Here is a 25,289-nt window from a genome sequence, read left to right as displayed (position 1 = left end):
CTTCGGGAACAGGTATTGGAGCGGTCTTAATGCAGGAAGGGCGACCATTGGCCTTCACCAGCCAACAACTAAGTGGGAGGAATCTGGGCCAATCTACCTACGAGAAGGAAATGATGGCCATCTTACATGCAGTCGAGACCTGGCGACCTTACTTGTTGGGGCGACGTTTCCAAATCCGCACAGATCATCACAGTCTTAAATATTTTTTGGAGCAACGCCTATCTTCCCCACAACAAAATAAATGGTTAGCCAAAATGCTGGGATATGATTATGAGATCATTTACAAGAAAGGGAAAGACAACAGGGTAGCAGATGCATTGTCGCGCCAATTTGAGGAGGAAAGTACTCTGCTCGCAATTTCCCTCCCCATTCCAGACTGGATTGAAGAGGCTCGCAGGGAATGGTTTTCACATCCCGGGCTCTCCCAACTCATTTCTCAATTGCAGGTAGATCCTAATTCCAGCAAGGGCTACTCGTGGCAGAATGATATTCTTCGCTACAAGGACAGAGTCGTAATATCACCAACATCCACCCTCAAAAGTCGCATTTTGGCATAATTGCACTCATCTCCCATTGCAGGACATTCGGGCTTTCAGAAGACATATGCTCGCACCAGAAGATCATTTTTTTGGGCCGGCATGAAACAGGACATCCTTACTTTCGTAGCATAATGTGACGTCTGTCAACGCCACAAAGGGGAAACCGTCAACACACCAGGCACATTACAACCATTGCCCATTCCGACGTCAATTTGGACGGAGGTCTCCATGGATTTCATTACAGGTCTTCCAAAGTCTGGGAACAAGTCAGTCATCATGGTGGTTGTGGACCGACTGTCGAAGTATGCTCATTTCTGCGCCCTACCCCAACCATTCACACCCACTTTGGTTGCTCAAACTTTCATGGATCAGATCTTCAAATTGCATGGCATGCCCACTTCTATTGTGTCCGACCGCGACCCAATCTTCACCAGTAATTTTTGGCAGGAGCTCTTCAGAATACAAGGCACTCAACTCAAACTCAGTACTTCATATCATCCGCAAACAGATGGTCAAACCGAAGCCGTCAACAAATGTCTAGAAACCTACCTTAGGTGTTTCACTTCAGAAAAACAACACCTTTGGGTACAGTGGTTACCTCTGGCGGAATGGTGGTATAACACCAACTATCATGCCACCACCAAAATGACTCCCTATGAAGCAGTCTATGGACAACTTCCGCCTTCCCCTACTTCTTATCTCACGGGGTGCTCCAAAGTACAAGCCGTGGATCAACTCCTACAACACCGCGCAACCATGCTTGCCCATCTGCGCGAGAATCTTCATCAAGCTCAGAACCGTATGAAGCAACAGGCTGACCAACATCGCTCAGAGCGCCAATTTCAAGAAGGGGATCAGGTCTTTTTGAGGCTGCAACCATATAAGCAAACATCACTCAAAGACAAGGGTTGTCAAAAGCTCTCTCCAAAATTCTATGGACCATACCAAGTACTTCAGCGCATTGGAGAAGTGGCTTACAAGTTGGCTTTGCCACCTACAGCAAAAATCCACCCAGTTTTCCATGTATCGTGCCTCAAGAAAGTGATTGGGAACAATTGTCGAGTTCAAACCAGTCTACCTGAATTGGACGAAGAAGGGTCAATCTGGCTTCAACCTGAACAGGTTCTAGACACACAAGACAAGCACCTGCACGGCCGCATGCTTAAGGAGGTCCTCGTCAAATGGAAAGACACCTCTCCGGAAGATGCAACTTGGGAACCAGCCACTATTCTTCAGCAGTTTCCGCAGCTTCAGCCTTGAGGACAAGGCTAGTCTTAACGGGGAGGGCATGTTAGGGTCCCACCCTAACCCCCTTATTTATGTCATGGGATCACGTCATAGTCAAGAGTCAATAAAGCCCATATTAATATTTGTAAGTGGTTAACTCGCAATTAATGACGAGACCACAGTTAGTTGCAAATGGGCGGTAGTATTAGATAGATGGTATTAATAAAACCCACGATATTGGCCCGTGGTATTGCATGTATGAGTCATATATAAAGGATAGAGACTCCCTGCGAGGAGCATCGTGTCTTGTTTTGTAATCGAGCTCTGCTCTATTGGAGGTTGCCCCCTCGAAGAGGCCTGCGAACATTTCTCTCTGAATAATAAAATCATTGCTATTCTGTGTTCTGGGTATATTTTCTTCGCATATTCTGTGTTCTCGGTATCTTTTCTTCGCTTGGGTATTGTTTTGCAGGTTAAGAGCATAACAAAATCATATTGTGAGAATTGACCATTCTATTTTGGAATAAATACATGTGTGTGTGGGATTTAACTTGTTTTTGACATATTATAATTTGGGCACCATATTCACTTATTTAGGGTATTTGATCATCTTTTCGATGAATATAAAATATTCTCCTTTTAATGAAATTGGAAAGAATTCTATATGTTGGTGTTATGGTAGTTAAGCTCAACTTTGTCATCTTGCAGTGGTCATTAATTAATATCCTTTATGACTCCCCTGTAGTGGGAGATGGTAGCCCACATTATTGGTTAGTGTGGTATTTGATGTTTAGTTATTAGTCCCTTTAGGGTTAAGTAATCTAGCCATAGGACCTATAAAATGTGATTTTCATTACAATTGTAATCACTTATGTATATATATGATATTCATGCTTATTCGTGTATGAGGGTACCCTTGAAAAATCAGAGCTTTGGTTGCACTATGGTTATTTGGTTATGCTTGTGGATCTAGTTATTCTGATGTTAATGGTTTTAGCTTGTGGAAAGAGCATTTTTTGGCATCTTTTTTTTGTGAAGAAAGAATGGTTTTTGCGACTCCTTGTTGAGTGGAACTATATGGTGATTTCACCAAATGAACATGATGTTCCTATTGTAGATCTACTGGTCCATTAGATCTTGAGTAGGACTAAGAGAAGTATTGCAGATTGCACGAGGATAAAAAGGGAGGGTGGCTACAAATAGCATTGAATTTTTTATAAATGCAATTTGTTGTAATTTTTTAAGGTTGTTTCTAGTCGTAAATTTCGTACCAAGGGATAACTGTGTCAGTCTGCTGCTTATTTTATGTGATTCAGAAATATCAGCAAGTGGTCTAACAAGACATTTTGTGTTAAAACTGACCTTTTATATTTATATTCCACTTTCCTAGGGCCCAATCCAAGATGAAGTCCTTGCAAAGCTACGCAATGCTTTTGAAGCTATTGTTTGTGAGTATAAAATCTATACAGAAGAGGAGAAAAATAAGGTACCTATGTCATTGTGATCACATTCTTGTATTTACTGCTTATTATCTGGTGTGGAAATGTCATTCAATTTTGCTTATGTAGTTAGCAATGTTGATTCAGGTAATTACAGCAGGGGGACTTCATGTAGTTGGTACGGAGCGGCATGAGTCAAGGCGTATTGACAATCAGGTATGAAAACTGAAGAAATGGTTTCACACATTTAAAATATGTTAGGCAGAGAGACAATGTCGGTGATATAAATTTTGTTCAGTTTGTGATGAAACAACAATGATGTATGAGAATATATCAATGTGGGTTTCCCTGGTCTGTCATAAACAATCCTTCGTATGCTTCTGTATGATTTAGTTGATATGTTTCATTACTAAATGCAACTATTTTGATATCTGCTGGATATGTCGAACATGTTGCATCTCTTCACTTTGTGTTGACTCCGATGCCATGCCAATCAATTTCAACATGTTGTACATTCACTGACAATATTGTAAAGCTGATGCTAGTTATCATCTCCCTTTCTTTAAATCCTTTTATAAGATCCTCTGCAAGCAAACTTTATTGACCATATCATTCTTATTGCTCCTTTTAGACCATTACTTGATTTGGATCCTCGATGTTATAGTCTGTTAGTTATAATGGATATTATTATATCATGTCAAAATCCTGGTTGGCTGCATTATTTAATGACAGTCTGTGATAATGATCATTAAAAATCCACCCCAAATATCCACACCGCCTAACCATACATGTTTCATTTTATTTTAGCTAGTGTTCTTTTTGTTAATATGATTGTTTTGACCATAACTGCTGCCATTATCAAGGACTTTCAAGTTTCTGCTACCTTGAACAAGCAACCTTTTTGTCCCAGCTTAGTGTCATTCAAGCTGTTTCTCAATTCATGCTTGAATCTACTTTGTGAACTTTTGACATTCACTATTATGTTGCAAAGCTGCTGCCTGTATTATCACTAACAATTTTGAAGATTAGTGTTCCTGATACTTATCATAGCTAGGTGATGCATATTCATTTTGATATTGATAATTGTATATATTATAAGCACATCTTTTGTTTCAACATAACATCTCATCCTTTATGTATCTAGATATTGTCCACTAAACTCATCTATTATTTTAATTGCTTATGTTATCCACGTTAATATATTCTTACAGCTGCGTGGAAGAAGTGGTAGGCAAGGTGATCCAGGAAGCTCAAGATTCTTTCTAAGTCTTGAAGACAACATCTTTCGCATTTTTGGTGGAGATCGCATAGAGGTTGGTGTTGTTTTTCTGTTTCTATTCTTAGAAGAAAGCTGTCGGTTCTCCTTTGAGTTTTACGATAACATAAGACCATGCTTCTTACGCAAGTCAAATTTCAAGTCAATTGGCTACTGGGATACCTCTATTGGAGCTCCCTTTGGTTGATGAAAGGTTATCAAGTCTGTTAATTGGATTAGACTGTTGACTTCCCATTAGAAATTACTAATTAGGGATCAATAAAGCAACATTGCACCCAGTCACCACCATTACCCTTATATAGGGTAAATACTAAATAACTAGTTTTATGTTAATGCAAGGCCATGCTTCTTGCACAAGTCAAGTTTCAGGTCAAGTAGCTGCAGGGATACTTCCGTTGGAGCTTCTGTTGGTTGATGAAAGGTTATCAAGTCTGTTAATTGGGTTGGACTATTGACTTCCCATTAGAAATTAGGGATCAATAAAGCAGCATCACATCCAATCACCAACATTACCCTTATATAGGGTAAATACTAAATAATTAGTTTTATGATAATGCAAGAACATGCTTCTTATACAAATCAATTTCCAAACCAATTAGTTGTAGGGATATTTCTATTATAGCTTCCTTTCGGTTATCGAGTCTATTAATTGGGTTAGACTATCGAATTTCCATTAGAAATTAGGGACGAATAAAACATCATTGCATCCAATCACCACCATTGCCCTTATATAGAGTAAATACTATATACTAAATAATTAGTGAATTGTCTTAGTTAGGGATGGTGGATGCTAGGCATCTCTGATTGCATAATTCAGCTGTATTCTTGGACATTCTTATGAACCCAGGGTGTCCATATTCTGTCTTTCACACACAGCACAGAGATTAAAGGCAGACATGGTGCACTTCATATATATAATAAAATAGTAATTGATAGACATGTGATTGCAATGAATAAATGTGTTGGCATATATAGCCTTGAAAAGTGGGTCACGGTGAAGGGATGTGACTTTTAGGGAACATAAATAATAATATTAACAATTTTGTTAATTAGGTTTACTGTATGCATTTTTAGGTGATATATGAACATTAAAAAAAAAATCTATCAACTTTGGTATATGAAGCTTTGGGTGGTGACGATGCACATTTATTGATCACATGGCTAAGCATCCAATCTTCTCTATTGTCAGTATGAATTGAGCATATGCCATTGCCATAATTCTTAGAGCAACCCAAAAAGAAAGAAGAAAGAAGAGAAACAAGAAATTCTATTGAGGTCAACTATTAGACTGAAGACCAAACTAGGTCAATGGGACTCAAAAAATACAGCAAATAATAATATAAAAATAAGGAGTCCATAGGAGTCTCCCCCCTAAAGCAGAAATAAAGTAAAGTCTTAAAATTATAATAGAATACATTAGTCATTAATTTCGATCTCTGAATCTGTATGTCATGATGAGGCCCATCTCTTGATGAAATGCTAACTCTCTAATCTCAAATTTAGTTTGTGGCGGACTTTGTACAACATGGTAAATTGCGTGACAAAATCAGTACATATTAGCACATTAGTGCAGAGGAGTGTATTTGTTTACTAAAGCTATAACGTTTTGTTGACCATTGAAGCACACTTGAAGACTCCATGCCCAAGGATATGTTAGAGGATTCTTGCACCTATAGAGCTCTAATATCGTCAGAGCTTTTAAGCTTTTTCTTCTCTCTCTTCTTCTCTATTCTACTCAAATTCCGCAAGCCCTGCAGGGATATCGTAAAGTGATGCTAGCATGATGAAATAGAGTCATGTAACTGTTGAGAAATCTAGGGCATGTTGGAAATACTGAGGGGGGGGTGAATCAATATTTCTTTTCAATTGTTATTTTTACCAGTTAGATCACTTATATTTAGAACACAAAATGAACAATAAGAATAAAAGATTTTATTAATTTCTTCTTTACAATAAATCAAGTACAATATATATAGGGCTCCAACCCTAGATGAAGACACCGATCTTCAATCTCCCAAGCTCCAACCTATATTTTGCCAAGCACCGACTTGGACTTCCAAGGCTCCAACCTTGTCAATTTAGAGGCACCAACCTTAAGGGCTCCAACCCTATATCTGGTTTAGGCTCCGACCTGGTTTCTTGAGGACTCCGATCCTCTAGGGCTCCAACCCTATCTTCCAAGGCACCAACCTTGTCTTTTTGAGGCTCCAACCCTCAGCTTCACTTCATCAAGATGTATTTGGTTATACTTCATGGCTCCCAATGTCTTCTTCAACGAGCCCTATCAATCTTCGCTTAGCCTTCACTTTGGCTCCATGTTGCATCATCAATGACAACCTTGTCTTCTTAGAAGGTGTCGCCACTGCTCGTCATGTCACCCAAACAAAGATCTCCAAGGTTACCTCATGATGACATCAACGATGCATCATGGTCTTCAATATTATCTCCAAGACCTTCAAGATGTCTTCAATGAACAACCCAAGTCTTCACTATTCAATACTTCTCTTGCCTAAAAACTTCACTTCCTCACACAGGTCCAAGGCTGCAACAGGTAGAGGCCTAAATGTGTACACACTCCACAGGTCAAAGCTCCTCCGGTGACTGCAATACTCAAGCTCCACTGAGGTCAATCAAACCATTGTTTCAAGATGTTTACACAATGCTGCTCTAAGGCTTCATTACGAAAAACTTCTTTAATAAATTTGCTCAACAAACTCCAAGGGATCTTCAGTGATGCTTAGAGATGCTTCAATGAGGCCTTCAATCAATATTTCAAAGGTTTATACAAAAGGTTTACAATGTCTTCAATAAGGACATCACAAGTTCTATTCTTTGACAAGTCTTCTTCATTGTTTCTTCAGAATTTCACCCACCATAGGCCTACTATAAATGTCATCACAAGTCTCTAATAACAGGTTCAAAATATCTTGTTGTTGCTCCAGATATCACTGGACCGAGGTTTTGTGCTAGATCTGTAGCCTATTCTGAGCTCTTGTGGAGAAATATTACAACAGGTCTGATCCACAATAATGGTCCAATTTTGTGCCATAGCAAGGTTACACAGTAATGATGGCAGGTCCGAGTTCTGTGCAAGAAATATGACCTTTAACACAAGACTGTCCTCAAAAAGAATCTGCCCAAAAACAACATTTTCCTGCTCAGCTTCCTATAGCCTTGGTTGGAGGCTGCAACATGAAAAACAAGGTCTGTAGTCTTTAAAAGGTTCTTGTAGTTGCTTTAGTTGTCAATTTATAACCCAAACTGTATTCTTTTTTATCTCCTCGGCTTTGTTTTTGTTTCTGTACCTTATCTCTGAATTAAACACCAAAATCATGGTTAAAATGAGGTGTTAGACGTCATATTTATATGGGATTTCACCTTGAACTGAAGGGACACGTCTATCTGGAGGTAGGCTAACATGAATGGCTGATCATAGGTTGGCTAGCTTTTAAAATTTATATTTTTCTAACTTAAAAATCCATTTTCTCCTTAACTACCGGGAGTTTGAGAACAAGTGAGGACTTGTTAGAAACAGGAAAAAACCCTCTTTAAGATGGTCTAGGTCCCATTGAGAAAAGATGCCTCTAAGGTGGCAAAAATATTTTTTCTTTGTGACTGTCCTTAAATTTTATGCATTAAAAGTTTGGGACAGCATGAGGAATGTTTGGGACAGTATGGCTTCTCCATTGTTTGGCTTCTTCATCATCATAGGATCATGTAGGACATCCACGTCATCATGATAGTGTCCAGCAATGTGTATCATCCATGTCAGCACATAATGGTGTAGTGATATGTCATAATGCAACATCAAATGATCTCCAACCATGTTACCACCATCAAGTGTGTGACATCATCAAGTATCATCTAGTGTGGTCATTCTTCAAGAGTCTGACATCATAGAGTTAAGGTCTAGATCATCAAGTGCATGCAACATTAGATCAAGGACTTCTTTCATTAGTGGTTTGACTTCTTCATGACTTGACATCTTCATTGATGGTATCTTGTCAACCAAGAGTCATGACATCATCATCTGGAACCAGGCATCTCAATAATATTGGCATCTCGGTCAATGCCATATTGACATCAATGACAATATTGATTAACAATCTCCCCTTTCTCATTGATGGCAATATTCTTGCCCTTCCAACATTCTCTCCCCCTTTGACATCAATGGCAAACAGGGTGCCCAAGTGCTCCCCCTGTCAAGCTGCTTCTTTTCTTCATGAATAGTAGTTCTTCATAGGTATGTTACTCCCCTTGTCATGGTGCTCTTCCTTCTGGCAATGTGGTCCATGATAGATGTGTCTACATTTCTTCATGTGATGAACCATCTCCCCCTGTTTGCATGAACTCCTCTACCTCAAGAAAGATTACTTGCTTAGTGATCAAATGAAAGAGATCCTCAACAATAGTCCATCAGATTAGTAAGGGATCATGTTCAATGGAGTTGCTTTCGAGAGATGATCTATAAAAATTGTCCATGTGTGACTCATCAAGGGTTTTATAGGGCTCTTCTTGGATATCTTCTGCAAGAATTGTTATGAATCATAAGCTCCTCCTAGCAATATGCATGGTCTCCTTTTTGGCATAATTTCATCATCATTATTTGGAATATCATATCTACCAAAGATGTCTTTATCAAATTAACAACATGTGTTGTTGGCTTGAGTGTTCAAGAGACTTTCAGATCCAATTTGCTTCCTTCTCCATACTTGAGTGACTTTCTTTTTTGGCTTGGTTATCATGGTTCTAGCTTGTGTAGGGACCCAAGTCAAGTTACAATCACGCGCCATATGTCCAATGTTATGGCAATTGAAGCACTCCATCTTGTTTATGAATGAGTAATCATGACTTCTTCTTGCAAAATTGCTTCTAGGAGATTGACGGGGACCATTATATTTGTCTTTGTGATATGCCCTACAATATTTTTCCATGTGCCCAAAGTTTGTACAAGAATAGCAATAACCAAGAAATATACTTTGGTACCTAGGAGATGAAGATTTCCTTGATGTACTTCTAAAGTCTTTTTGCCTTGGGATTCTTTGATGATATCCATTGCCTTTTGTATTCTTGACACCATCTGCAAGTCTCCTTGGAGTAGGATTTCTTCCATAGTTGTCTTGACTCTTCTCCTTGCCTTTGCTAGAACTGGGAGCATCAACATTTCTTCTAGGCTTCCTCACATCCTTGTTGTTTGAAGCATTAGGGTTTGCATCATTCTTGCTTGAGGATTCACCTGCATAGCCAAGACCTGATTTATCAAGGGGAGACCTTTGATGACTTAGGATGTCATCTAGGGTTTGAGAACTTTTCAAGTTCTTATTCAGCAAGTCAACTTCCTTTTTAAGAAAGACAATTTCTTCCTTCATTTTCTTGCATTCTTCATCCTTCTTTGATAGAATGATCTCCATTTCTTCCTTCATCTTGGTTGCTTCACATGATTGGGCCTTAAGAGAAGTGATTTTTGATCTTAACTTGGTGATGTCATCATCCTTTTCTTCTAGTTGGCATGTCATGGTGTTTCTCTCCTTTTTTGCTTCATCAACTTGTCCTTCTATGAATGCCAAAGCTTCCATCACCTTCTCAGCTCCTTGTGCTTGTTTCCTTGCTTCTTCTAGTTGAGATCTAAGGGAGGAGACCTCTTCCTTATATTGACCAATCTCTGCTTCAAGTTTGTTCAAGCTCTTGAGTCTTTGTTCAAGGTGGCTTGACAAATTTTCTTCCTTTTTCTTTTCCTTATTCAATTGATTTGTCATGGATATGACTTCTTCATGATGCTTTCTTTTATTTTGATGAAATTCCTCCTTAAGTTTGTTGAGCTCCTCATCTCTTTCTTGTACTTGAAGCTTGAAAAGGTCAACTTCCTTCCTTGTCTTGTCCTAGTCACCATCTTGCGCTTTCTTCTTAAGCTCCTCATTTTCCTTTTTCAAACTATTAATCTCTTCCATGGCAGCTATAAGTTTAGTCAGGAGATCTTCTTCAAAGTCTTCTTTACTTTCTTCTTCTTCTAGGTCTTCTATGGTCTTGATGTCATTACTCTTATTTTCAGCTTCCTTGATGGGTTCTGGATTTCCTTTTCCATCATCTTCTTGACTAGATGTCATGGTCAACGCTCCTTTTGAGTGAAGGTCATGAAGTTTGTCCCATATATCTTTTGCTAACGAACATTTTTCCAAATTGGCCTTTATAGAATCTGGTAGCCCATTCAAAATTGTCTTCATCGCTCATGCATTGTACTCCTTGGATTCTTTGTCCATCGTGCTATCAGTAATCACTGATTCCCATACTTCAACACCTTGAGCCATTAAGAAATTTCTCACTCTTACCTTCCATACATCAAAATTTTCATTGAACAATGGAGCGTTCCCAATTTGATTGTCTTCAGTTTTCACGGTTGAGGAAGAGACATCTTTAGGACGATTGGAGGATTTCTTCCTTGGCTTCGCTATTTGTGTTCTAACTCTAAGGATCAACCTTCAAGCTATTAGGCTTGTGACAAGATACTGGCTCTGATTCCAATTGTTGGAAATACTGAGGGGGGGGTGAATCAGTTTTCTTTTCAATTGTTATTTTTACTAGTTAGATCACTTATATGTAGAACACAAAATGAACAATAAGAATAAAGTTTTTATTAATTTCTTCTTTACAATAAATCAAGTATAATATATATAGGGCTCCAACCCTAGATGAAGACACCGATCTTCAATCGTCCAAACTCCAACCTGTATTTTTCCAAGCATCGACTTGGACTTCCAAGGCTCCAACCTTTTCAATTTAGAGGCACCAACCTCAAGGGCTCCAACCCTATATCTAATTCAGGCTCCGACCTGGTTTCTTGAGGACTCTGTGTTGATTTGGGGTAGCATCGGATGTGCTCTAGCCACAAAAATTGGTGGAGAGGCTAAGGCACATCAGATCTCCAATACCCAGAAAGGGTTTGGGCAGATTCTAAACAGTTTAGGAGATATTAAAATAATTAATATTTTTAATGGAATCCCTAAGTCTAAACTTAGGGAAAATAAAATATTAATGTGAATTAATATAAAACTCTGTTAGAATGGTCCAAAAGTCATGGATCAAGCCAAATCTAATCTTAGTCGTTGATTAGGGACTTAATCTTGGCCGTTGATTTGTCAACGAGAAAAGTATAAGAGGAGGCTTGAGGGTCACTTGGAGAACACACCGATTTGATCAAGATTTCGATTCTCTGCGGCAGGGTTTGTTGAGGAAATCGAAAGAGTGATCAAAGTTGCAGCTAAGGGGAAGTGAATACAGAAGTAGAGAAGCAAAGATAGTACTGGGAGGATCAGCAAAGAAGCTGGGAGAGAGGGACGCAGAGCCAGCTAGAGGTTCACGCAGAGGCAGCCAGGAGTTGCTCAGTGCCTCAGAGAGCTAGTGTGGGTGATGCAGAGGCTTTAAGGGCTGACGCAGTGCCTCCAGAGGCTAACACATGGCAAGCCAAGGTGATTTTGGGCAGACGTTCGGCCAGAAAGGGCTGACGCAGTCCCTAGAGGCTAACGCTGGGGTTTTTTGTGGGGCAGATTGGAGCTGGGAGCTGTCGGAGTGTTTATCCGGGGTTATCTGCTTTCGAGTAGAGGGGTACTACTGCCGAGATTATTCTCTGTTGGTGAGCCGGTTCTGGCACCTAGACTATATTCAGAAATTGCATAATAATAAAACCCTCAAATAATTGCACCGCTTTTCCCGCATTGGGTTTTTCCGGGGACATTGGTCCAAAAACAACGGTGTCACGTGTGTGCTTGTTTTGTTTCCTTCAGTTGATGATCTGTAATGTGTTGAGCATGTACTTGTATTTATTTTCAGTGTTTACATGGTAAATAACTTGTTAATTAATCAAAACAAGTAGGCAAAAATAAATCAGAAAAGTACATGAAGGGTTTCTAACAGTTAGATGTAGAAATTCCAACACTCCGATCCTCTAGGGCTCCAACCCTATCATCCAAGGCACCAACCTTGTCTTTTCAAGGCACCAACCTTGTCTTTTCAAGGCTCCAACCCTCAACTTCACTTCGTCAAGATGTATTTGGTTATACTTCACGGCTCCCAATGTCTTCTTCAACGAGCCCTATCAATCTTCGCTTAGTCTTCACTTTGGTCTCCACGTTACATCATCAATGACAACCTTGTCTTCTTAGAAGGTGTCGCCACTGCTCTTCATGTCACCCAAACAAAGATCTCCAAGGTTACCTCATGATGACATCAACGATGCATCATGGTCTTCAATATTATCTCCAAGACCTTCAAGATGTCTTCAATGAACAACCCAAGTCTTCACTGTTCAATACTTCTCTTGCCCAAAAACTTCACTTCCTCACAAAGGTCCAAGGTTGCAACAGGTAGAGGCCTAAATGTGTACACACACCACAGGTCAAAGCTCTTCCCGTGACTGCAATACTCAAGCTCCATTGAGATCAATGAAACCACTGTTTCAAGATGTCTACACAATGTTGCACTAAGGCTTCTTTACGAAAAACTTCTTTAATATATTTGCTCAACAAACTCCAAGGGATCTTCAGCTATGCTTAGAGATGCTTCAATGAGGCCTTCAATCAATATTTCAAAGGTTTATACAAAAGGTTTACATTGTCTTCAATAAGGACATCACAAGGTCTATTCTTTGACAAGTCTTCTTCAATGTTTCTTCAGACTTTCACCCACCATAGACCTACTATAAATGTCATCGCAAGTCTCTAATAACAGGTTCAAAATATCTTGTTGTTGCTCCAAATATCACTGGACTGAGGTTTTGTGCTAGATTTGTAGCCTATTCCGAGTTCCTGTGGAGAAATATTCCAACAGGTCCGATCCACAAAAATGCTCCAATTTTGTGCCACAGCAAGGTTACATAGTAATGATGGCAGGTCTGAGTTCTGTGCAAGAAATCCGACCTTTAACACAAGACTGTCCTCAAAAAGAATCTGCCCAAAAACAACATTTTCCTGCTCCTCAGCTTCCTATAGTCTTGGTTGGAGGCTGCAACATGAAAAACAAGGTCTGTAGTCTTTAAAAGGTTCCTGTAGCTGCTTCAGTTGTCAATTTATAACCCAAACTGTATTATTTTTTGTCTGCTCAGCCTTGTTTCTCATTTTGTACCTTATCTTTGAATAAATCACCAAAATCATTGCTAAAATGAGGTGCTAGACGTCATATTTATATAGGATTTCACCTTGAATTTAAGGGACACGTCTATCTGGAGGTAGGCCGACATGAATGGTTGATCATAGGTCGGCTAGCTTTAAAAATTATATTTTTCTAACTTAAAAATTCATTTTCTCTTTAACTACCGGGAGTTTGAGGGCAAGTGAGGGCTTGTTAGAAAGAGGAAAAAATCCTCTTTAAGATGGTCTAGGTCCCATTGAGAAAAGATGCCTCTAAGGTGGCAAAAATATTTTTTCTTTGTGATTGTCCTTAAATTTTATGCATAAAAAGTTTGGGACAGCATGAGGAATGTTTGGGACAGTATGGCTTCTCCATTGTTTGGCTTCTTCATCATCATAGGATCATGTAGGACATCCACGTCATCATGATAGTGTCCAGCAATGAGTGTATCATCCATGTCATCACATAATGGTGTAGTGATATGTTATAGTGCAACATCTATCTCCAACCATGTTACCACCATCAAGTGTATGACATCATCAAGTATCATCAAGTGTGGTCATTCTTCAAGAGTCTGACATCATTAAGTGTATGACTCCATATGTCATTAAGAGTTAAGGTCTAAATCATCAAGTGCATGCAACATTAGATCAAGGACTTCTTTCATTAGTGGTTTGACTTCTTCGTGACTTGACATCTTCATTGATGGTATCCTATCAACCAAGAGTCATGACATCATCATCTGGAACTAGGCATCTCAAGAATATTGACATCTCAGTCAATGCCATATTGACATCAATGACAATCTTGATTAACAGGGCATGCAATATTAACAATTTCTTTGCTTGATAATTGCTTGTGATATGTTTTACTTCTTGACTTATGATCCTTTCTTTCTTATCTTATTAGTGTGTTCTCTTCATTAGGACAATTACCAATAAATAGAGACAAGTGACAGTATATAGGCTTCTCCAGTTAGGGCCAAAACCTCTCACCTCTTGAGAGGAAAACCCAATTAAATTCTTCTTCTAGATCTTCAATTGATAAGTTCCAAGACCATGACACAGACCCTTGACTATAGTTTCCTCCCAAAAACCTTGTCACCCACCTTGATGTTCTGCCTCTTCCTTCCTCTGTCTTTCCTCCTAGAGAAACTTGGTCTCTATTTCTTATACTGCAACTTCACAACTTCCTTAGAAAATCTCGGTCTCTAGGTCTTCCAGAGAGAAACTCGGCCTCTCTTTCATCACTTAGAAGAGTCTTTCTCTTACTTCCCCAGAAGAATTTCACTACTCTAACTTCGCACTGCCCAAACTTTGTACTGCCTAGAAGAATTTGCTACCCAGACTTCGCATTGCCCAGAAGAAACTTCGCTATACCCAGAAGATAATGTCTCAGAAGAAACTTCGCACTTCTCTTTTGTTGCACCTTCTGCTCTCTCGTTTTAGCCCTCTCTTTGTAACTTTATTTTGCCTTCTCTTCATACTTTTCTAGTGAATGCTTGTCCGAATTGTGTGTCTCCAAATGAGGCCGAGTAGGGCTATATATACTCTTCTTCACTTGACCTTTAGGCTGACTTGACAGCTGGAGTTTAGGCCGACTTCATCTAGCAACTCCTTCATTGTTTGTAGGCCAACTTGAAGAGGTTTGGTGACAAGTTCTTGGAGGATACTTTACATAGACAATATTGACCTTTTACAAAGTGTAACATGACTTCATTTACATGACAATGACTATTTTATGACTAGATGAATAAACCCTAAAGACTCTCAATGGAAGTCTTGAATCGAAAACAAAATCCCTTTCTCTAGAAACCCATGAAGCAAGTCAATATAATAATTTCATTTTTCTTATTTACATCTCATTACATAAAATCATAATTACATGTCATTATGAAGACCGAACCTAGTTACACTTTTCAACACTCCCTCTTAACTAGGGAGGTATTCATAATGGTACCTTGGACTTTCTCAATCTGAAGAATCTCTCATAAGAAGAATTCGGATTTGTAACTCATTTGTATAGCATCATACCAACCAACATTGTTATATAGCAAGGCCTTGACTAACAGCTCTATCTCTCCACAAGATCAGAGCATAATGCTGGCGAGACCAATGATTTATAGACATACTCATCATTGTCTCTCTAGGAACATACCCCACCTGGGTTCTCTCAGGATATGCTCCATAAGGACTATTCTTTTCTTGGACTCCCCAGTCCCAAAAGAATATCAATCCTCCACGACTACTCTTTCCTGGGATGCCCTATCTCATCCCCTAAGAGCATCAAATGCCAAATGATTACACAATCCTCCATTTTGTCTTCCCAGGTGAAGAACAAAACAACATGTCTATCTCTCCTTTTCAAACCAGGAGGTTTTATTCCATTAAAGGAATGTACTCATTCCTATCACAGAGGAATGTACCTAAGCTTCTATCTTAGGAATTTCCGAGTTTCTTCCAAGTAAGAAACTTCTTCTCAGGCTCCCTCTTAACCAGGGACATATAGCAGCTCTTCATGTGGAGATCCTAAAACAATCAACTGCATGAAGAACTCCTTTCTTTGATGTCATGAATTTCTTCTATGATAAAGAGTCTTCATCCCTTGGGAACTTCATCACTTTTGTTCATGAGCCAGTCCTGTCCTCAACTCATCAGAAAATGATGTATTAGATTTTCCATATGGCTTTGCTTTATGCCATTCTGCTTTGATGCCACATTTCCGGAAGGATATTATATCCTTCTATATGGTTTGCTTGGAAGTCATACACAGATCTTCCCTTTGACAATCCTACATAATCCCATCCAGATGTTAGTTCAAAAATAATCAATGATACTTCAAATCAGAGTTACTTTTGTGATGATTTTTCACCATGACATCTCTTCGTAACTTTCTCTTGCCTTCTCTTTGCACTTTTCTAGTGAATGCTTGTACGAATTGTGTATCTCCAAATGAGGCCAAGTAGGGCTATATATATTATATACTCTTCTTCGCTTGACCTTTAGGCTGACTTGACAACTAGAGTTTAGGTCAACTTCATCTAGCAGCTCCTGCATTGTTTGTAGGCCAAGTTGAAGAGGTTTGGTGACAAGTTCTTGGAGGATACTTTACATAGACAATATTGACCTTTTACAAAGTGTAACATGACTTCATTTACATGACAATGACTCTTTTATGACTAGATGAGTAAACCCTAAAGACTCTCAATGGGAGTCTTGACTCAAAAACAAAATCTCTTGCTCATGAAACCCATGAAGCAAGTCAATAAAATAATTTCATTTTTCTTATTTACATCTCATTACATAAAATCATAATTACATGTCATTATGAAGACTGAACCTAGTTACACTTTTCAATAGTAACAGGTCTAGGTAGCTTAGGACCTTGTTATCAAGTGAGTTCACTCTAGGGAGTTTTTTTTACTTGGTTAACTATTTATGTTTTTCAACGCTTAATAATTAATTGAGTTTTTCTCCCAGTTGTAACCCCAAAGCTGGAGTGTGGCTTGATAGTGAGGCCTTGAGTGAGTCCTAGTGTTTAAGGTCAATGTATATTACCATGTTAGATCACTCGTAAAGTTTCGTGGAATTTGATTAGGTCTAGGTACCATTTTTAAATTATTAAAATTTCCTCTCAGGGCGGGATTTTTAATAAATTGTCTATGTAAATTGTAATAAGTGATGTCTACAGAAGTTGTTTGGGGTATGAGTAGTCAAAATTGGACCTCTACACCTCAACTTTCTACTAAGACACTCTGAGGGGTAAAAAATAAATTATAAACCCGAAGAACCCACTTTTCCTAAGTCTAGGGGAAAATATGGCAATAAATTAGCCAGAAATTAAATAAATGAGAGAAAATAAAGATTCTCTCCAAGTCAAATATGCTCAAAAATGAGGTGGAAATTCACCAAGAGATAAATTCAAGTTCAAAAGTGATGTGGACTCCACCTAAGACAAAGAATCAAGGAAAAAACATGAAGATCAAATTCCCTTGAGATAGACCACAAGTTCTCCAGCAAAATCGCAAAATTTGAGGAGGCAATTCGAGTTTCAAGATAGAGTCAAGAGTTTGGTGGAGATTTGTTTGAGTTCACATGAGATGAGGTGGAGAGTGGTCTCCTACCACTCTACTTCATCTTCACATGTCCTCCTCCCATTCCAACGAATTTGCATGGAGGAGATCATGATTGATGCAACGGGATCATCTATTGAGCCACTTGGATGGAGGCTCTCTCATTGGGATTTGCTCCCATCTTTCTATTTTAATGAACCATTGGCTCCTATTCTACCATGACAAAACGAGCTCTTGTGCTTGGGGAGACTATTGTGATTTGTATACTTACACTTTGATGCAATAAAAGACTTTGGGGTTCAACTATGAGGTGTTATTCTTCTATGGATGTGGTATAATTCTTGATCATGAGCTTCATTTTCTATTGGTAATGTTGTGTTTATTATTTCCATATGCTTGCTAAAGATTTGTTAGTGTAGAACTATCTTGCACTAGCATTTGGTTTTAGAGATTTATTCTAGATAAGGAATGTTTTAGTAGATTTTCATATAAATCTCTAAGATTTCCTTCTCATTATATTTTTCTAACCCATGTGGATCTAATGATTCTATTTGAAGTCTTGAAGAATTTTTTTTGGATCAAGTCTCGAGCGTGAGGGGACATTCTTGGAGGAATCAACTCACTCTTGAGCATGAACCTGGAAAAACCCACATTGTGATATCCCAAAAGTTTTGTCATTTGATTTGTGTTTGCAAGGTCTTTTTGGTTTGAGCTTGTGATCAATTCTATCCCATTTAAATCATTTTTCTAAATGTTGTGCTTACATTGATTATATTTGTTAATACAAGCATGTTGTGAGTTAGGCAAGGAGAGGAGTCTCACTCTCATTCCTTGATCTAGCTTTGTAGACTATTTGTAGATATTGATACCTCTTTTTTGGGGTGTGTTTTTTCAACTAACCTTGGGATTTGTTTTGCAGAAAAGTCAGATTTTGTTGAAGGGTTTTTCTCACCCTTCTATTGGCAAGATTGAGGGAAAGTAAGGTTGAAACTACTAATCATTTTCTTGCAAACCCTTAGAACTAATTTGGGGCTATGTTTGCTTAGGCTGTGAGCACTTCTGGACAAACTTTTACCAAGGTCATGAGCTCTTTTTTGGGGCAGCCTATTTCTCTTATCAAGGCTGTGAACTGAGGAGGCTTAGCATCTCTCCCTTTGCGCAATTCTCTTCTTTCTGAAAGGTTGATCTTGGATGTAAAACAATCTCTTGATTTTTCAAATTTGAGGACTCTTGTATTTTACCTCAGTTGCAATCAACCTTATGTTTCCAAAGAGGAGATCTAGTTTCTAAGCTCCAAGCAATTATTGTAAAGACCCTCCTTGAGCCATTTGAAGCCTATTAACCACACTTTGTCAACAATCAAAGGAAGCAGGGTACAAAGAAGTGAAGAAAATTTTTCGAAGATGAAAGTCATCAACCAGCACAATTATATCATTTGTAAACCCAATTTTTGCATGTTGTATTGTAAATGATGCTAGTGTGACCATTTAATTATGTAACAACACCTAAGTAAGCCTTTGATTTTGGCAAACAGGGGAAATTTCAAAGAAGAAATTTCACAAATGGGCTAATTTTTGGACATTTTCTGAAAAAAAATTCACCAATTTGGTTAAAAAATTCGCCTATTCTTTACATATATATGATTAAATGGATGATATCCACCAAAAATATACCAATTTTAATAGTAAATTACATGTTTTTGATTGAATATTCACCCACATTCTATACATATGAATTTTCAAACCAGAATAGTAGCCTGAAATACTATATATAGTAAAATATTTAAATCCTTAAAAAATACCCTGTTGGCAAAGGACTTCATCTTAGGAAGTTTTCTAACCTCACCGAATTATGTGTGTTTCTAAACACGGATAATCGATAGAGTTTTTCTTCCAACTTAAACCCTAAAGCTAAGGTGGAATTCATTGACAAGGTCTTAGGTGAGTCCTAGTGTTATATTGAGTTTATTGTAAAAGTGTGTTTGGGAATAGTTTTGGCACATTAGCTAAATTATTTTATTACAAGCACGCTAAAACTTGAAAATTTCCAATTTGAGGGCTTTAGGAAAGTTTGATTCAGCCATTTTCAGAACTAATAGGTTTATGACAACAGTATATTAATGCCAGATCAGATCAGCAAACTGAAAATACTATATTCCCACAACGTCTAAAAATAGTAATTTTACCGAAAAAAACTAAAATTCAGATTTTTTAGACTTTAATTAGGATGTTATTCATAAATGTTCAGACCTTATTTTGTACAGTTATGCAGAAATTTCTAGCAAGCTAGATTGTCAGATCTAGGTCAAATCAAAGATGCCCAAGTGGCAAAAATTTGTGAAAACGAAGATTTTGCAATTCAAAACAATTTTGACCATTTATAATTTGATTTTAGGGCCTAATTATTTGTGTTTTGCTTGGTGTAATAAAAATTACAAAAAAATAAGGGTTTAAAGGTCTAACCCTAGGCCGATCTCACCGTTGAAAATCGTTGAAAGTTGAAACTTTTGGATTACCTTGCCGCTTTCTAGATATGAATTTAAGACCTTAATCACGCAAAACCGCCAAGTATTTATCCTTAAATATTCATATTAGGGTTTCAGGTCAATTTTGGGGCAAAATTTGGAGTAATAGGACAAGGGAAACGAAGTTGTAGGGATAAATGGCTACGATGATAGACCGGGCCACAAGGAGGCTGGAAATGGCCAAGAAGAGCAAACGCTTTGCCCAAAAAGGCTAGCATTTAAGAAAATAGGGTTATGGGGCTAGGACTAAAGCCTAAGAGGGCTGAAAAGGTGACGCAAAGGGAGGAAGGGATGATGTTGAGACCAAGAGAGAGAGACGTGGGCCCGGAGGAGGTAGATCTGGCTCGGGAAAGCCAAAAACTGAAAACCCTTGCTCTGAAAAAATTTTATGCTTCAGCTCTTTGATTTTTTGAAATTCTATAGTGGGAAATAAAGACTAGATCTTACTCTCAAGGGCCTAGATCTAGCTCTTCTTCCACTTAACTCCTTGATCTAGCCTGCAAAATTAAAAATAGAAACACCCAAACCCCAAGTATATACAAAATAGATCTAAAACCCCAACCCAAGTTAGAAAAAATAAATTACAATTTAAATTTATAATCTTATTTACAAAATATACATGGGTTTTCAAATGGATTTTTTTTAATAATATTTTTTACTTGAAATAATGACTAAAATGCTTCAGAAAAAAAATAATGATTCACTATAGCCGAAGCAAAGATTAAATCTGCCATATAAAAACTAGAGATCCAAGCAACAACGATTCTTGCCCAAGGCTGTGAACTTGGAGGCCAATCACTGAAGTACCTGCAAACACTATGTATTTATCTCAAAAAAAAAAAAATTAGATCACATGGGGAATCAACCCACCTAAGATTAGCCCAAAACTATCAATGGTATGATTTTATCTCCATGTAATGAAAAAATAGATCTTACCAATATTCAGCACAACATAGAAATGCCCGTAGTCAGCACATACCACAAATGAATAAGCAAGAACACCTTGAATTTCACCCCAAAGTCTTTTATTATGATAGAAAAAATAGTTCCCAACGGGACAATAGTTTACACAATGCTTCAACAACAATTCTAGTTAGAGATCAAGATGATTAGAGACTCAAATGACTCTCTAATTTATAAATAAATCCTCCAAATGGAAAATAATTGCTAGTTTCAATAATCCTTGTCAAAATAATCTTGGTCATTGATAAATACTTCAAGATCTTTTAATCTTGGCCCTTGATTTCTTATTTTTGAGGAATTTTCAAATTTATCATTTAATTCCATTTTAATTAGCTCAAATTAATTAGTTAGAGCTAATTTCCTCAAAAAAATGACTTTGACTTAACCACTAAGGTCAAAGGGTCCATTTTTTCTTGAAAAAGAGAATATTCCCTTGGTGGAAGACCTTTAAATATTGATTCTTTCAAGACCCACGAATTTTTCAATTTGGAGAATTTATTTTCCTAGACATTTTAATTTTGACTCTAATTAATTATTTTCTAGCTTAGGATTTAATTTTATTTTGCCAGAAAAATTAATTAATTTACACGAGGGGATTAATTATTTTTCCAACCCTCTATTACATATGATTTTTCTTTTAAAGACTCAAAGAGGGAATACACATTTGTCTTAGACCCTTAAGACACAAAACTCATCTGCGACTCAATATGATCTAGTAAACCAAGTGATTTTAATAAAATAATTTAACCAATTAGCTTAAGTTATTCCCAAACCACTTTTACGTCGAACTTGATTAAAACACTAGGACTCACTTAATAATTCGACAATAAATTTCACCCTAGCTTTGGGGTTGTACGCCGGAGGGAAAAAAACTCTTTTGATTAGCTGTGTCGAAAAACACAGCTAATCAGTGAGGTTAAAAAACCTCCTAGGATGGAATTCGTCATCAAATTATAAAAGAATGTTCAATGAATTAATTCACATAGAGCAAACAGCTCAATGATAATACAAAGATATTTACAAGAATAGAAACATCAGGTTTCTATGTAGAATATCGAACAAACAGTTTCATCTAAGAAACTGCTAAAAGAATAAGAATAGAAACATCTAAAAGACTGAGCATTACTAAATAGAAATATAGAGATATATTCTAATACCCTCCCTTAATGCTCAATCTATTTACAACACCAATAGACCCGCGAAATTTTACAAATTTATCAGGACCAAGAGGCTTGGTAAAGATATCGGCGGGCTGCTCTGTGGTGGGAACATAGTGCAACTGAACTGAGCCGTCTTCAACCAACTGTCGAATGTAGTGGCAGTGAGTTTCCACATGCTTTGTTCGTTCATGAAAGACAGGATTCTTGGCAAGTTTGAGCACTCCCTGATTATCACAAAACAAAGAAGTAGGCCCTGTCTGAAAAACATGCATATCTGCAAGCATACGACGAAGCCAAACTGCCTCACAGGCTGCCTTAACTGCTCCCCGATACTCTGCTTCTGTTGAGGAGAGAGCCACAACCTGTTGCTTCTTACTAGTCCAAGTAACAGCTCCAGATCCTAGACTAAACACATACCCAGCTGTAGATTTACGGTCATCAACCGAACCGGCCCAGTCAGAGTCAGTGTAGCCACTGAGAGTAGAAGTGGAGCTGTGAGTATATAAGAGTCCATAATCAGAAGTACCACGCACATATCGTAGCACCCGCTTGGCTGCTATCCAATGATCAGCTTTAGGAGCTGACATAAAGCGAGAAATGTAGCTTACTGCAAAACTGATGTCAGGTCTGGTAGCAGTAAGATAGATGAGACTGCCCACTAATTGCCTGAATAAAGTTTCATCCACAAGAGGAGAAGATGACTGTGCTGAAAGTTTGAGCCCTAGTTCCATAGGAGTCGTGGCCGGTTTGCAATCCTGCATTCTGAACCTTTCCACAAGATTTTTGGCATACTTGGACTGAGAAAGAAAGATCTGATTTTCAGTCTGCCATACTTCAACCCCCAGACAGTAATGAAGAAGTCCCAAGTCTGTCATCTCAAAAGTTCTGCATAGATCTTGTTTGATCCCATGGATCAAATGTGCAGAGCTGCCAGTAATGATAAGATCATCCACATAGACAACTACAAACAAGATATCATCATCAGTATGCTTGATATACAGGTTTGCATCAGATGGACTCCTCTGAAAACCTTGATTTGTCAGATACTGATCAATTTTTATGTACCAAGCCCGAGGAGCTTGTTTCAATCCATAGATAGCTTTAACTAACCGACACACTTTCTGTTCTTGACCAGCAACCTTGAATCCTGGAGGCTGCGTCATGTAGACTTCTTCTTGGAGATCACCATTTAGGAAAGCACTTTTTACATCCATCTGATGAACTTTCCAATTGAACTGAGCTGCTAGGGCAAGCACAAGCCTGATAGTACTCATCTTGGCTGTAGGAGCAAAAGTCTCCTCATAGTCTATGCCTTCCTGCTGTGAAAATCCTCGAGCCACAAGCCGAGCTTTATACTTGTCTAAGGTTCCATCAGCTTTGTATTTGACTTTATACACCCATTTGCAGCCTATGGGTTTTTTGTCTGCGGGAAGATCAGAAAGAGCCCATGTGTGATTCTTTTGAAGACTCTGAAATTCTGCTTTCATAGCCTGTTCCCACTCATATATACCCTTAGCTTCTGAATATGTTTGAGGCTCAAAAGTACTGTGAAGGTTAGCCATAAGAGCAAAATTGACTGAAGACTGTTGTCTGTTCTTATGCCTAGAAGTTCTACCTTCAAGGAGCTCATCATCCCGGAGATCACCTATGGTTTTAGCCCACCATTTTGGCCGAAGAGAAGAAGAACCAATATCAAGATTAGAGGGACCAATATCAGGAGGAAGAGAAGCAGGCTCAAGAGCAATAGGGATAGCAAGAGGGGGATTAGCTTCTGGAGGAAGCTCAGATAGAGTAGTATCAAATCTTGATGCTACATCATCCCTCCCATCAGATGAACTGACTGGAAGAAGAACACTGTGAGGCGGATCCTCAGAACGCTGCTCAGAAGAAGAAGACTGAAAGAATCCTCTGTCTTCATCAAATACTACATCTCGACTGAAGCTAAGTCGACCAGTGGCTATATCTATCAGCCTATAAGCTTTGTGATGATCACTGTATCCTGTCATCATGAGTTTCTGACTTTTGGAATCCAACTTAGATCGCTTAGCCGATGGAATCCAAACATATGCAACTGAGCCAAAAACTTTGAGATGACTGATTTTAGGCTTACGACCAGACCACACTTCTTCAGGAGTCTTCCCTTTAACAGCCTGAGTAGGGGATCGGTTAAGAAGATAAACAGCAGTAAATACTGCTTCAGCCCAGAATTTGTTTGGAACATTTCGGTGTTGTAACATGGAACGAGCCATTTCAACAACCGTGCGATTGCGACGCTCGACAACACTGTTCTGCTGGGGAGTGTAAGGTGTGGTGAATTGACGTTTGATGCCATGAATATCACAGAAGTTGGCAAAAGCTGAGGAACAAAATTCCCCCCCATTGTCGGTCCTAAGGGTCATGATATTACAACCAGATTCGTTTTCAACTAAAGTTTTAAACTTCTGAAAGGTACTAAGAGCATCAGATTTATTTTTTAAAAAATACACCCACATCTTTCGACTGAAGTCATCTACAATAAGTAAAAAGTATTTGCAAGCAGTTATAGAAGCTGTATTCATAGGACCACAAATATCAGCATGAAGTAACTGAAGTACCTGGGATGCGCGCCAAGATTCTCCATTTTTGAATGATGACCGATGTTGCTTTCCCGCTTGACAGGCGCTGCATACTCCCAACTGCTGAGTCTGAATATCAGGTAATCCTGACACAAGTCCCTCCCGAGAGAGCTGAGAGAGATACTGCATATTGAGATGCCCATATCGCTGATGCCATAGAGTACTGATGGGAGAGACACGAGCTGCTAGTGCCACTTCTGGAAAGTCACCGGTGTCAAGTAGCCTGTATAGACCATGGTCCTCGAGGCCAGTAGCAACTGTCAGACTGGTCTCCCTGTCAATGATGGAGCACTTGTGTGCACTGAACATAACATCAAGCTGAGGAGAATTCCTCATAATCTGACTGACAGAGAG

The 25,289-nt window shown here is 38.5% G+C and overlaps 1 protein-coding gene across 1 annotated transcript in view; it reads left to right on the top strand.

The window, feature by feature from the left end:
* Window positions 1-25,289, top strand: part of AGY1 (Albino or Glassy Yellow 1) — a 388,365-nt gene that overhangs the window by 299,480 nt on the left and 63,596 nt on the right. Inside the window, exons 14-16 of the mRNA XM_089424074.1 lie at window positions 3,157-3,252; window positions 3,353-3,421; window positions 4,417-4,518. Coding sequence (XP_089280200.1) covers window positions 3,157-3,252; window positions 3,353-3,421; window positions 4,417-4,518 — 267 coding nt within the window. The remainder of the gene's footprint in view (window positions 1-3,156; window positions 3,253-3,352; window positions 3,422-4,416; window positions 4,519-25,289) is intronic.

Source organism: Pinus tabuliformis, chromosome 4_2 (assembly GCF_031772625.1).
Source record: "Pinus tabuliformis cultivar Carrire ecotype Pingquan chromosome 4_2, CPIR1, whole genome shotgun sequence".
In the NCBI taxonomy this organism is placed as follows: domain Eukaryota; kingdom Viridiplantae; phylum Streptophyta; class Pinopsida; order Pinales; family Pinaceae; genus Pinus; species Pinus tabuliformis.
This window is presented reverse-complemented; position numbering and strand designations above follow the sequence as displayed.